Raw genomic sequence first — 14,236 nt, 5'->3', positions numbered from 1 at the left:
CTTTTTCAGATGACTCCTCCAAATCAAAAGCCTGCACCTGACCAGCCATTTCCATTGCCTATCACTCGTGAAATTTCTACAATACCCAAAGCTGGTACAGAAAATGAATATTGGGTATATCCATCTCAGCAAATGTTTTGGAATGCCATGCTTAGAAAAGGGTGGAAATGGAAAGAAGATGACCTATTACCAAATGATATGGCTCATATAATTCGTATTCATAACATCAATAATGAAGTAGCATGGCAGGAAGTATTGAAATGGGAAGCTTTACATGCTAAGTAAGTGCTACAATTCTAGTAATGTTACAAATCATGTCTCATTGTTTTACAAAGCAAATTTTGTTGTGCTATTTGGTATTATATAAAAAATATCAATAACTGAGACATGCTTTTTTGTAAACATTTGTGTATAACAATATTTAACAACCACAACCAGTTTAACTTTTAGTAATTTTATATAAGTACTTATTATAGGACTATAGTCCTTTTTTATGTGACACTGACCCAGAAAAGGTTACCATGGACAGGCTAATGATTTTATTTATTTATATTTATTTTGTTTGTATTTTTATTTAATTTTTACATGATCCAGAATCCTCAAATTTGCCTCTCATAAGCAGGGTGATGGTCTTGCACTAAGCAATGAAATTCATCTCCTGCCCAAAGACATTCACATACATGTCCATGGCTCAGTTCAAACCTGCAACTTGTTGATTGGAAAATAAGTTAACCTCCTCTTGAGAAATATATCTGCATGTACATATGCATAGGCATATACTATATAGAAACATTGTTTCAACAGTAATATATGGCACAATATAGTGACAGATATTTGGAAGTTTTGATTTTGAGTTCTTTATTAATTCAGTATTATCATAATACTCCAGTGTAGTCCAAGTTCTTAATTTTATGACCTCTGTAGACAATTTTCCTTGTTGTAATAATTCTTGATGAGTTTACTTGCATGTCAAAACAAATGTTTAAATTTAAATCCTTTTATATATATATATATACTCATACATTAGTACTATTATAACAGTTTGTTATTGATAGCATTAATGGAATATGTGCACTAGATATATTAAAGTGAGTTTTATGACTTACACATGTAGCAAAATTTATTTAGAATTTCTTCAAAAACTCCAATATATTTCATCCAATGTTACGTGAACAACACTGGAGATACACCATTAACTACATTCAAAAGATGAATCAAATTATGTGTCATAAATCAAGAGTAAGTATTACTCATGCATCAGTCACAGTTGAAGTATACAATATTTCATTATTAGAGTTCAAGGGAACAATTGTAGTAAAGTGCGTAGAAAAAAAATTAACAATTAATTGTGATCACTTCTCAAAACTTGGATATTAGCATACAGTCTGATCGGTTCATGTTTAGATAATTTCTTAACATTTCATGTGTTTCAAGGAAGAGATAATGGAATTTGAACTTGCTGGAGTGAAGAAGTTTTGTCTGGTTCCAGAGAACTCTGTACTTAGTGTCAATTGTGAGAAGCAAGACCAGACTTGTCTGATTCCAAAAATGTAATATAGTCATGATTATCTTCAATTCTTATAAAGGCAGAATGGCCAGTCTGTCCAAAATAGGAAACATGACATTAGCAGGTAGTTGATAGACATCTATATAGTTCCTTCAAACCAACTATCTTATAGACAGTTGGTTTGAAGGAACCATATAGATAAATTTTTTTTAAAAAAAATCTACACGATGTACTACAATTGTTTCTTTGAACTCTAATAGTGTAATATCATATACCTCGGCTGCGACTGAGACACAAGTTAAAATATACATAATTTATGACTCATTATTTTGATTAATCTTTTGCATATAGTTAACAGTCTATCTCCTTGATGTTCTCCACATTACATTGGATGAAATATATTGGAGTTTTTTAATAAATTCTATATAATATTTGTTACATGTGTAAACCATGACACTTACTTTAATATAATAGTTTGCTATAGTACTGATTCTTTAGAATAGCATTGTGCACCTATTTGGTTAAAACATTCATAAGTTTGTTAATTATTATTATACAGGCACCTCGATGGAGTCTGAAGACTCATTGCGGAAGACCCAATCTAATATACCTCTCCTTGACCCCATTAATTAAAAAAAAAATAAATAAATAAAAAAAAAAAAGCACAACTGACTCTGGCAACCCATTCCACTCACTCGCAATTCTCCAAGCAGGGGTGTGATGAAAAATTAGTCATCACACCCCTACTTATCTACACCTTTATTCAACTTCCAGGGATGATCCCTTGTTCTGATCCCTTTAGCCAATTGCCAAAACATTTCCCCCTTCATTTTAAAACTTTCTTACATACTTGTCTTTTTAATATCATATTCAATTTTATTCTGTACAAAACTAAATGGTAATCACTTCCTATTTCAAATCCTCTATGTACACTTGTGTCCTGAACTAGCATGAAGATATCACTATCAACAATAACGTAGTCAACGAGGCTTTTCTTATTTTTGCGTCTTCTCTCAAATTCACAAATCTGAATTTGTGCACATCTTTATGTGGGGATAATATAGTATTAGTAATAACTACTGCATGTTCCAAGCAGAATTCCAGCAGGTACTTGCTATTATTATTAGCTTTTCTCCAAATTTTCTGAAAATGTTTGTATATGACTGGTGGGATTAATTTCCTGCGCTACTGTTTAGATCTCCGACAAGGACCCACTTTTTCTTTATGCCACTGCCTTCTCTAATTACCTTGAAAAATTAATTCACTTTTTCCTTAATAGAACCTTCTATATGCCCATAGTCAAAAATAAATCTCATTGTTCAATTCGCCATTTTGATATTTGCCCACATCACTACTTGATGATTGCCTGCCATTCAAAAAGGTTATCCTTGTATTTAGTATTGAATGCTATAGCTAGTGCTTCTTTACCTGATCATTGCTACCTATACATAATTTGTTGCTTTGAAAAATTTCACCTGTGTTTGTCTTTGTTTCAGTAACAAAGACAAACTATTATGTCAATGTAATCCTTGATCAATTCTTCTGCTGGTTTGATTTCTTTTCCAGTGATTTGGTGTTACCTGGCTGTGGGTTTGAAGTTCTAAAGATGAGTTCTTCCTAAATTCAAAGCAGTTACATACATCCAAATTTGTTGTGTTTTGGGTAGTTCCTTAAAGCTGAAGCAGGTTCTCCAAATAGTCTTATATTTATATTTGTTATGGTGGAATAAGCTGTGGTGGATGTCCAAAGCATGTTTTAGCAAGTCCTGAGTGGCTGTAGTGGTGAAATTAGTGTAGCTCTTGTGGTAGACAATGCTTATGTTGGCTATGTTGCGTATTTAGTCATAGTATCACCAGACTTACATGAAAAGATTACATCATTACCAACTTCATATCAGCAATATACCTCCAAGCTAATCATTATCCATTAGGACTCCAGTATTATTGGATCCTGTATTTCAATCTTCTTCTAAGACTTTTTACTGTATCAATTCACCTAGATCTGGGTCTTTTTCCTGGCAAAACAATACTTGTTTTGCTAACTTTTCCTCTACCACATTAGATCAGTTCTGTTCACATAATCCTGAATGCTAACAATGTCAGTTCCTTCTTTATATTCTCATTTTTAATATGGTTCTACCATCGATGTCATCTGTTCAATAACCTAATTTTTCTCAGACCTCTCATGTTTGTGGTCTCCAGGCTTTGATCAAGTGTTTTATTTCTAACCCAGCTCTCAGATCCATAAGTTAAAATTGGTTTGAACACCATTTCATATACAGCTAGTTTAATGTTTTGACTAATTTATTTATTTACTTATAAAAAAGATAATTAATTTATCTCTTTCATTCTATTTAAATATATTCATTTAAATGTTTCCTTACCAATACTAGCTTTGCTCTTTCCATATTTAGTTTGCTATCTTCATTAAAAATTGTGCCTAAATAGTTGAAATGTTTTACTTGTTCTATAGATTCTTCATTCAGGATACAGTTGGTGTTTTTTCATTGTTCCTGCCTATTTTCCTTTTGTCTTTTATTTTTATTATTAGTTTATTACTGTCTTTTTATTGCTAATTTTCATTGTTGTTGATTTACACTCACATGTAGACCCACACTTCACATGCAGGCATTCAAAACCGAAATTCTGTGGAACAGGTTGGTTAATCCTTATTCCAGGAGTGTCTTATGTCTGTAGATGTGTGTCTGTGTTCCTGGGACCAGTTTGCCTGTTCTGCGGGATGGAAAATCTGAGTTTTCAAGTGAAAAAAACCCTCTAGCTCCATATGAGACTGGATAACTCACCTTTAGCTGAAAGAGACCAGATAGACACATCATGGACGGAAATCAAACCTAGGTCTTTCCAACCAAAGAACTTCATCTATACTGACTGAGCTACAGAAGTTCCTAATTTTCATATTAAATTTATTACAGCTGTTATTCAATAATTAGAATGCTGCAGTCTTCTAGTGGATTTGTTTAGGAGTATGATATCATCTATATAAAGTAAAGAGCTGAGAATACCACTTCATAATATGATCCATATACATGATGAATAACAGTGGAGATAAGGTGTAGTCTTGTCTCGCATTTCATTTTGCATCAGAACTGTCTTCCTCTCTCTCCTTTAATTCTAACTGTTGACTTACAACTCAAATATTGTTTGATTATAATGTACTATTTACACCCTATAACTATAACATTTTGCACAGCTTTTCTCTTGGTAAATTTTCATATGCCTTTTGTCATTTCTACAAAACTCAAACAGATCTTTGTCACATTCTCATGATTTTTCAGCTTCAAACCATTGCCTTGAAATAAATAGTGGACCCACTACTCTACCTCTGTCAATACCTAAGTAGTGGGATGAGTTTTGTACTTACTACAATGGTATGATATGGTCATCAATCCAGAAATTTTTGGATAGGATTTCATTTTCTCTACTAGAAATCTTATCCTTAATATATTTAACAGCACTGTTTCGTAAAAGCAATCCTTTGGAGAAAAAAACATACACAGGAAATATATATATAAATATACAAAACATATATCATATCATGTGCAAAAAAACAAAATCTGTTGATCTTTTGTCTTATTCCTGTGTGTGTGTGTGTGTGTGTTCTGAACACTTTTTTTTTTTTTTTTTACTTGAATGAAAATAGGTTTCCTTTGGAAATAATGGATGATAAAACTATTTTTTCTGTAAAATAGGTTTGTTTATAGAGCATAGCAGTCACAGTTGCATTTCACCTTAGTAAATGCTGTTATGGTGAGTTCATTCACAGTAACAGCTACTGAAAAGTCCTCAAGGACATTCCAAAAATTCATTATAATATAGTATCCTTTTGCCCCAACAAGTTATAGTGACAACTATAGTTTTTGATTCTGTTTAAGAGAGTTCTCTAACAAAATTAAGCAGAAATGTACACAAGTGATAGTACTGCCTCAAATTAAAATATATGACATTTTTTTCTAAAACATTTCATTTTAGGTAGAATGTTGTAAACAAACACTTATTATTATATAGCTGTTACCATAGTGCTAAAATAATTAGTCTTCAGAATCTGTTGATTATAATAAAATTCAAAAAAAAAGGTTAAAATGGTACTCAGCTGAAAACATTAAAGACTGTCAAAATATTTGTGTAAACAAATATACACAGGTTTTTTTTATTGCACATTAAAAACGAAACAGTTATTTTAAAAACAGATAAATTGTCCAGAAGAACATACATGCAGTTATTTATTTATTCGTATGGAGTTCCCCTCCCTTTTTTTCTCCACCATCCCTTAGGACTGGTTGAGTCCTCCTAATGAGGGATTAGGTATGTATTTTATGACTGTAGATCCATGTGTGTTCACGGGCTGGTTTGCCTGTTCTGGGGGACAAAAAAATAGAATTTCAGGATGGGGAAAAAAACCTCGACCTCCATATGAGCACAGATAACTCATCTTTAGTCAAAAGAAACCAGATAAAGATTCCTCGCATCTTGGACGCAAATGGAACCCAGGTTTATCTGACCAAAAGACTTTGTCTATACTAACTGAAGTATGCGGGCTCTATGCAGTTATTAACAGCCATAATACACTATGTAGACAGAATTAACTGCCCTATTAGAGCATTAATTAGGTTTCAAGGAAGGTAAGTAACTTGATCATGACATGCCATTGAGCTAATATGTAAGGGGAAAATGTGTTATTTTAAAATAATTTTTAATCAAATTTATTTGACATTTTTTAATTTCAGAAAAAGACCCTTCTCAACTAAAAAAATTAAAAAGTAATCATGTCAAAAAGTAAAGAGTTCCAGTTAAATGATAAGTTTAAATGTAACTTTTGATTTAAATTATCATCATCATCATCAAATTCCTGCCATGTACCCTCAAGGGGTGTACAGGATATGATAGTACTACATGAAAAATTTGCATCATTGCTAACTTCCTATCTACAATTTTCCTCCAAATGCGTCTGTTATTTGTCAAGACTCCAACATTATCAGATCTTATATTTCTTTCATCTAAGACACTTTGTACCATATCAATCCATCTATATCTTGTTCTTCCTCTGGGTCGTTTTCCTGCCAACTGGCAGAGAACACTTGTTTTGCTAATCTTTCCTTGCCCATTCTGTTTAAGTGACTATACCACCTGAAGTTAGTTCTGCTAATGCATTCCTGGATGCTGACAATGTCAAGTTCTTTCCTAATATCCTCATTTTTAATATGATATTGCCATTGATGCCATCTGTTCACTTCTCTAATCTTTCTCAGGACTCTCATATCTGCAGTCTCTAGTCTTTGGTTAAGTGTGTTACTCCTGACCCAGTTCTCAGATCCATAAGTTAAAACTGTTTTGTACAGCTAATTTAGTGTTCTGACTAATTTCTCTCTTATTTCATATGAATTTATTCAATTGATTTCCTACCATACCAGCTTTGTTGATTCTGTTGTCTATTTTAAATATTTAATTTGCCATCTTGACTAAAAATCGTGCCTAAGTAGCTGAAATGTTTTACTTGTTTCACAGTTTCTCCATTTGCAACACAGTTGACATTTTCAACGATTCTGCCTATTTTCACTGTCTTTGTCTTTTTATTGCTGACTTTCATACCATATCTATTACAACAGTTATTCAATTTAGTCAAAGAATCTTGCAGACTTGTAGCAGATTTATTTAGAAGTATAACATCATGCCTAAAAAGCAAAGAGCTGACATTAACATCTCCAATTTTGATATCAGGTTTAATACCACTTTCCTTCATAATATGATCCATATAGATAATGAATAACAGAGAGGACAATGTATATCCTTGTCTCACACCAGATTTAACATTAAACCATCTTCCTTTACTTCCTTCAATCTGAAATTTGAGTTGATTTACAACTCAAATAAAGACTAAGCATTGCTTGATATAATGCCCCATTGACAATATATAACTGTAGCATATTAAATAGATTCTCTCTTGGCACCTTGTCATATGCCATTTCCAGATCTACAAAACTTAAATACAGATCTTTGTTATATTCCCATGCTTTCCTGACTATTTATCGTAATGTGAAGATCTGATTCTGACAGCCTCTATTTGACATGAATCCAGCTTGTTCTTCACCAAGCTTTTCTTCCACAATTCTTCTCAACCGTCTCTCAAGTATACTAGTATAAATCTTACCAGGAACACTCAGTAGGGAAATACCTCTGTAATTCTCACATTCAGTTTTATTTCCCTTTTTATATATATGGGTACAATGAGAGCTCCACTCCAAATCATCGTGAATTCGTCCCTCTGTCCATGCCTTCCGAACTATGCAGTGCAGCCACTGTAAGTCTTTTATACCAACATACTTCAGCATTTCTAGTCAAATATCATCTACTCCTGCTATCTTTCCACATTTCAAGCCTTTGATGGCTTTTTCTACTTCAAGTATGGATATGTATTCGTGACTGTATGCCTGTTGAGTGTTTTTTACCACTGTGCTATCACTGCTTCTTTCATTTAACAATTTTTCGAAGTAATTACTCCATACTTCAAGGATATCTTTTTCTTCTGTTTTCATGTCACTTTTCGTTTCACCAATTTTACAGCACTCTTTCCTCTGAATGAAATCAGGGTTTTCTTCAAGGTTTGGTTCCTGTTCTCAAATTCTTTCATTTTTTCTTCAATAATCTTTGTGTATTTTAATCAACAGTTCACATCTGAGAGCTGCTCAACTTTTATTCGATTTAAAACTTTCTTACATGTTATTCTTTTCAATATGAAATTCAATTTTATCCTGCTCAAGACTAGTGATCACTTCCAATTTCAAATCCTCTTTATACTTTGTTGTCCTGCACCAGGGAGAAAACATCACTATCAACAATAACATAGTCAATGAGACTTTTCTTATTCCTTGCCTCTTCTCTCCATGTGAATTTGTGCACATTTTTATGTTGGAACATGGTATTAGTAATAACCGTCCATGTCCCGAGCAGAAATCCAACAGATATTTGCCATTATTATTAGTTTTGCTCTTTTCTCCAAATTTTCCCAAAATATTTTTGTATGTTTGACAATCACTTCCTACTCTGCAATTTAGATCCCCAACAAGGACCAACTTTTACTTTTTAATTGTGCCAGTAGCTTTCTCTAGAGCCTCAAGAAATTCTTTCGCTTCTACTTTAGTAGAGGCTTCTGTGGATCCATAGGCACAAATAAGTCTCATTGTCCAGTTCCCCATTGTGATATTTGCCCACATCACTCTACTTGAGATTGCCTGCCATTCAAGAAGATTAACCTCGTATTTAGTGTTGCATACTATGGCTGCTCCATCTTTTCCTTGATTGTCATTGCCTGAATATAACATTTTGGATTTATTGCTCAGAAAGATCTTACCAGTTTTTGTCTTTTTTTGTTCAGTCACTCCTATTATGTCGATCTGGTACTTATCTAATTCCTCAGCTAGCTCCATTTCTTTGCCATTCAGGCTTCTTATGTTGATAGTTCTGATCTTCAACTCTGGTGATATTGAGTTGGGGGGTGTTTTAGGGTTTGTTCCAGTAGCTGACTTTACGCTGTTTGACCTTGTTCCCTGGCGAAAACAATGGGGGGCTTTGTTTAACCAGGCGATGTCCTAGCCAGCATGAAATTCTGTCATGTTGTATCATCATTTTGTATTTTGGTTTAAGCCAATACGAATACAATTTGCTCGGTTAAATCCCAAATTGCCAGCCCATCCTCATTCGTTCAGTATCCAGGTAGATACCCAACAGGGTGCACCACGAGAAGGTGAGGATTGGACATTAGGTCAGAAGCCCTGGTCAGTTCTCCACATTCCTTTAAAGGCTATGTGGAGGTCTCCTCTCAGTTTTACAGCTTTGACCCTTAAGCGCACCTAATGGGGGTGCTTAATCTAAATTAAAATCTTGTAAATCAGTTAACATTTCCTCAGTGGTAATTAAGTACCAATTTCTGGAAAAATTGGTAACCTTGTATAGATAAATGGGAAAGAGAGAGAGCATAGATTTGTTTGACAGTTTTAGTGATCTGGTCACATTTTATAATAAGGTAATAATATGGCAGTAGTGAATGTTGCAAGGAAATTTGACAGATTGTAACATGATAGGTTGATATTTAAGTTGCAGCGAAGGGATTTAGATATAGCGGATTAGATTTTATTTGACTATCTGCCAGGTATCAAAAATTGGTTTATTGGATAGCCAAAGGTAGATAGTAGTGTTGTATAATGGTAGGACAGTGGTATCAAAAAATGGAAAGGTAACAACTGACATTCTGCATTTCTCAGTACTAGAACAATTATTATGTAATCTTTATATTAATAATATTATGAATGGATTATATGGAGATCCAGTTTTGCAGATGATTCATAGCTGGTGGAAAGTTATTAAAAATGGTGCTGTTATAGGTGCTTTTTGAGAAATATGCTGGAAGGATAGTGAATTAGTAAAGATGACAGTTTAATGTGACTAAATATAAGGTTTTAAACTTTGAGATTCAAATATTTTATTGGTAATTGTACTGAAAGAAGTTCAAGGCTCCATGGCTCAATCAATATCTATTATGTCCTCTGGTTGGAAAGACTTGGCTGAAAATATCATGTAGAACATGAAGAATTATGAGGGCTTTTCAGCTGAAAGTAAGTTAACCACTGACATATAGAAGTGGTAGGGTACTTCCTCCAGTAAACTCTGGTTTTCCATCTTGCAAAACAGTCCTCTCAAAAGAGCACATGCAGTCAACAGATATAATCCATAACCTTAGTTGCTTTAGTCATAAATTCAAAATAACCTAAATGAAGGAAGCAAATGATTGGTCAGGATGATGGTCAAGGTGGCCAATATTTCTGCTACTGTTTTCTGATCTTTCCTGGATTTCAAGGGGTTGAGTAAATTTTACAAAAAGTAGTGTTATTCAAAGATAATTTCAAGACTTTTGAATGTTGGCTATGACGACAGATTGCAGAAATGTAAGTTACAAAGTTTAGTAGAAGAGGAGGTGTGATGTGATTAAGATGTAGGCACTGGGAAGATTTTCTTCCCGGTGTTTACAGACGGAAGGAACAATCTGTTGAGGTTGTGCAAAGGAGTGAGAAGTAAATTTTTTTGCATGGAGAGTAGTGTGCACATTTAATGCACTGCCTGAGAAGGTTATTCAGTGTGCAGATGGTGAATGATATGAAGTCCTGGTATAATTGAGCAACTTAGAATGAACCTTTCACAGTGTTGCTCTTGGCTCCATGGAGGTCATGTGATAATTGTGATAAAGCTCGTTAATATCTGAGAGGCTATATCTAGATGCTGTCACAACACTATAGCATTCTCTGAAAGTAAACAAATTCAGCTGTATCACATTACCAAAAACTAAGCGGTCGTTATTTTGAGACCTTCAGCAGGATCCCATCACTGCTGACATAGAGGACACTATAGGATCCTGCCTTTTTACAATGAGTCTCTCTGCCTTCCTGCTGGTACGCATGCATGAACATGGGTAATATATTTCTTCATATCCATGAAGATGCCTTGCTGACCAAGGCGAAATATTGGCATAATAATTAATAGGTGAAAAAATTTAACGAGTTAATTATTATCCCTAGATATGGGTTTTCACCTCTAAACATTAGCATGATTGACAATAAATATCTGTACTAGATTAATAATAATAATAAAAGCATTCACAGATGAAACATAAAGAGAAAAGATGAAAGGCAGTTATGATTTATACCTGTGGTAACTGTTCCCTGTAAAACTACTTTATAACTGTATTTGTTCAATCATAAATTTTAACAGTTGTGATTGATACAGTATGTGATGTTCCATAAATATTTATTTTGTTATCATCAACATGTTTTCTTCTCAGGGAATGTGGCAATCCAAAGTTAAAGAAGTTTGGAGGTAAAGCACAAGAATATTCTCCAAGAGCTAGAATACGAAGTTTTTTAGGGTAATCTTTCTGTTTAGTGTTTGTACTGTTATTACACTTATCATATTTGTTAAAACTTGATTTCTTGAAATTTATTTAATGTTTACATTTTTTGTCAGATAAGAGAACTTTTAATTCAGAAGGTAGAAAATAATTCAGTTATCAGAAGTATATAATTACCATCTAAGGATCATGTTGGAGGCTTAATGAATTTTTTTACAACACTCAAAAAGAATTAAAATAGAATTTAATACTTCCTATGTTTCGTCCTAGTCACTAGGACATCTACGGGGATTACAAAAACAGTTAATGTAACATACACACAAATAATAAACAATACTGAGCCCAACCACGTAGGTGACACTAAAGTCCTATCTAGTTGGAGCACCCTCTAAGGGCAGTAGTAGGTGGCCTGGAATGTAAGGTGGGACCTCTGGTGATGAGTGTTTCCCAAATCTTCGGAAGCTTAATACAACCATATTTATTCAGATTAGGTTGGTTTTTGAGAGCTGCTGCTGCTTCCAAGAAAAGTCTCTCTTTCTTGAATTTGCTGTGGTGGAGCATGGTGGTTTTCTTCCAAGATACCCTGTGGGTGGTATCCAAAACATGGTCAGCCAAGCCTGAATGGCCATAGTTGTGTTTGCAGATGTAAGACTTGTGTTCCTCTAAGCGGATGGATGCTGATCTGCCTGTCTGTCCAAAGTACGCCAGCTTACAGGAACAGGGTACTTTGTAAACTCCAGGCAGAGAGAGAGGAGGGAGCTGATCTTTCGTAGAACGGATAAGGGTAGCAAGCTTGCAGTGGGGCTTATATGCTGTATGTAGGTACTGTTATTCCTACAGTACATTCCTACCTTGAAAATAAATATCAAGAAGTGGCAAGATATTCTGGAGGTTGTTGAAGAAGCTTAGGAATGGGGGAAAGAGTGCTGTAAAAGGAGTTAGAGATGATAAAGGTGACATGAAAACAGGAGAGAATGATATCCTTGAAGTATGGAGTAATTACTTTGAAAAACTGCTAAATGAAACAAGCAGTGATGACAGCACAGTGGTAAAAAAACACTGACCAGGCATGCAGTCAGGAATACATATCCATACTTGAAGTAGAAAAAGCCATCAAAGGGCTTGAAATGTGGAAAGGCAGCAGCATTTCTAGTCGAATAGATGATATTCGACTAGAAATGCTGAAGTATGGTGGTATAAGAATCTTACAATGCCTGTACTGCATAGTTCAGAAAGCCTGGACAGAGGGACAATTCCCGATGATTGGAGTAGAGCTCTCATAGTACCCATATATAAAAAGGGAAATAAAACTGAAGAAAAACTGAGAATTACAGAGGTATTTCCCTACTGAGTGTTTCTGGCAAGATCTATGCAAGTATACTTGAGAAACGGTTGAGAAGAATTGTGGAAGAAAAGCTTGGTGAAGAACAAGCTGGATTCAGGATCAGATCTTCACTTTACGACAAATAGTCAAGAAAACATGGGAATATAGCAAATATCTGTATTTAAGTTTTGTCGATTTGGAAAACGCATGTGACAAGGTGCCAAGAGAGAAGCTATTCAAAACACTACAGTTATATGGTGTCAATGGGGCATTATATCAAGCAATACTTAGTCTCTATTTGAGTTGTAAGTCAGCAGTTAGAATTGAAGGAAGTACAGGAAGATGGTTTAATATTAAATCTGGTGTGAGTCAAGGATGTACATTATCCTCTCTGTTATTCATTATCTATATGGATCACATTATGAAGGAAAGTGGTATTAAACATTATATCAAAATTGGAGATGTTAATGTCAGCTCTTTGCTTTATGGGGATGATGTTATACTTCTAAATTAATCTGCTACAAGTCTGCAAGATTCTTTGACTAAATTGAATAACTGTTGTAATAGATATGGTATGAAGGTCAACAATAAAAAGACAATGAAAATAGGCAGAATCATTGAAAATGTCAACTGTGTTGTGAATGGAGAACCTGTGGAACAAGTAACACATTTCAGCTACTTAGGTGCGATTTTTAGGGGAGATGGTAAATTAAATATAGAAATAGACAACAGAATCAGCAAAGCTGGTATGGTGGGAAGTCAATTGAATAAATTCATATGGAATAAGAGAGAAATTAGTCATAACGCTAAATTAGCTGTATATAAGACAGTGTTCAAACCAGTTTTAACTTATGGATCTGAGAGCTGGGTTAGAAGTAAAATACTTGACCAAAGACTAGAGACCGCAGATACCAGTGTCCTGAGAAAGATTATAGGCATGAACAGATGACATCAATGGCAATATCATATTAAAAACGAGGATATTAAGAAAGAACTTGACATCCTCAGCATCCAGAAATGTGTTAGCAGAGCTAATCTCAGGTGGTATGGTCACTTAAACAGAATGGGCGAAGAAAGATTAGCAAAACAAGTGTTCTCTGCCAGGTTGGCAGCAACACGACCCAGAGGAAGACCAAGATATAGGTGGATTGATACGGTACAAAGTGCCTTAGACCAGCGCTTCCCAAATTGTGGGCTGCGGCCCTCTTGGAGGCTGTAGGTTTTGTTGAGGGGGGGGGGTGAAATAATTAAAACAAATTTAAAATATTTTAAGACTAAGTAGATTTTATACCTTAAAAGAAATGTGTTTAATTTTTATTATTTATTATTTCTTTTTTTGTTATTTTTTATATTTTAATAGAGAAAGAAAATCACACATTGGTGCAGGTTCACAAATTTTGCTTCCTGCATATTCCGGCACTTAATGAATATTAGTAAATATATGCTATTTATATAAGTTTCATTTCAAAGCAGAAATCTAAGAATTGCAGTTT

The 14,236-nt window shown here is 34.2% G+C and overlaps 1 protein-coding gene across 1 annotated transcript in view; it reads left to right on the top strand.

Moving 5' to 3' along the window:
• The window catches only part of Cchl (Cytochrome c heme lyase), a 48,628-nt gene that overhangs the window by 10,124 nt on the left and 24,268 nt on the right, over nt 1–14,236 (top strand). Inside the window, exons 3-4 of the mRNA XM_090408304.1 lie at nt 10–281; nt 11,354–11,437. Coding sequence (XP_090264430.1) covers nt 10–281; nt 11,354–11,437 — 356 coding nt within the window. The remainder of the gene's footprint in view (nt 1–9; nt 282–11,353; nt 11,438–14,236) is intronic.

The sequence above is a fragment of the Typopeltis vanoorti genome, chromosome 18, assembly GCF_054136105.1.
Source record: "Typopeltis vanoorti isolate ZY-2024b chromosome 18, IOZ_Tvanoo_1.0, whole genome shotgun sequence".
Taxonomy (NCBI): Eukaryota; Metazoa; Arthropoda; class Arachnida; order Uropygi; family Thelyphonidae; genus Typopeltis; species Typopeltis vanoorti.
Note: the sequence above shows the minus strand (reverse complement) of the source record. Positions and strands in the feature narration are given on the sequence as shown.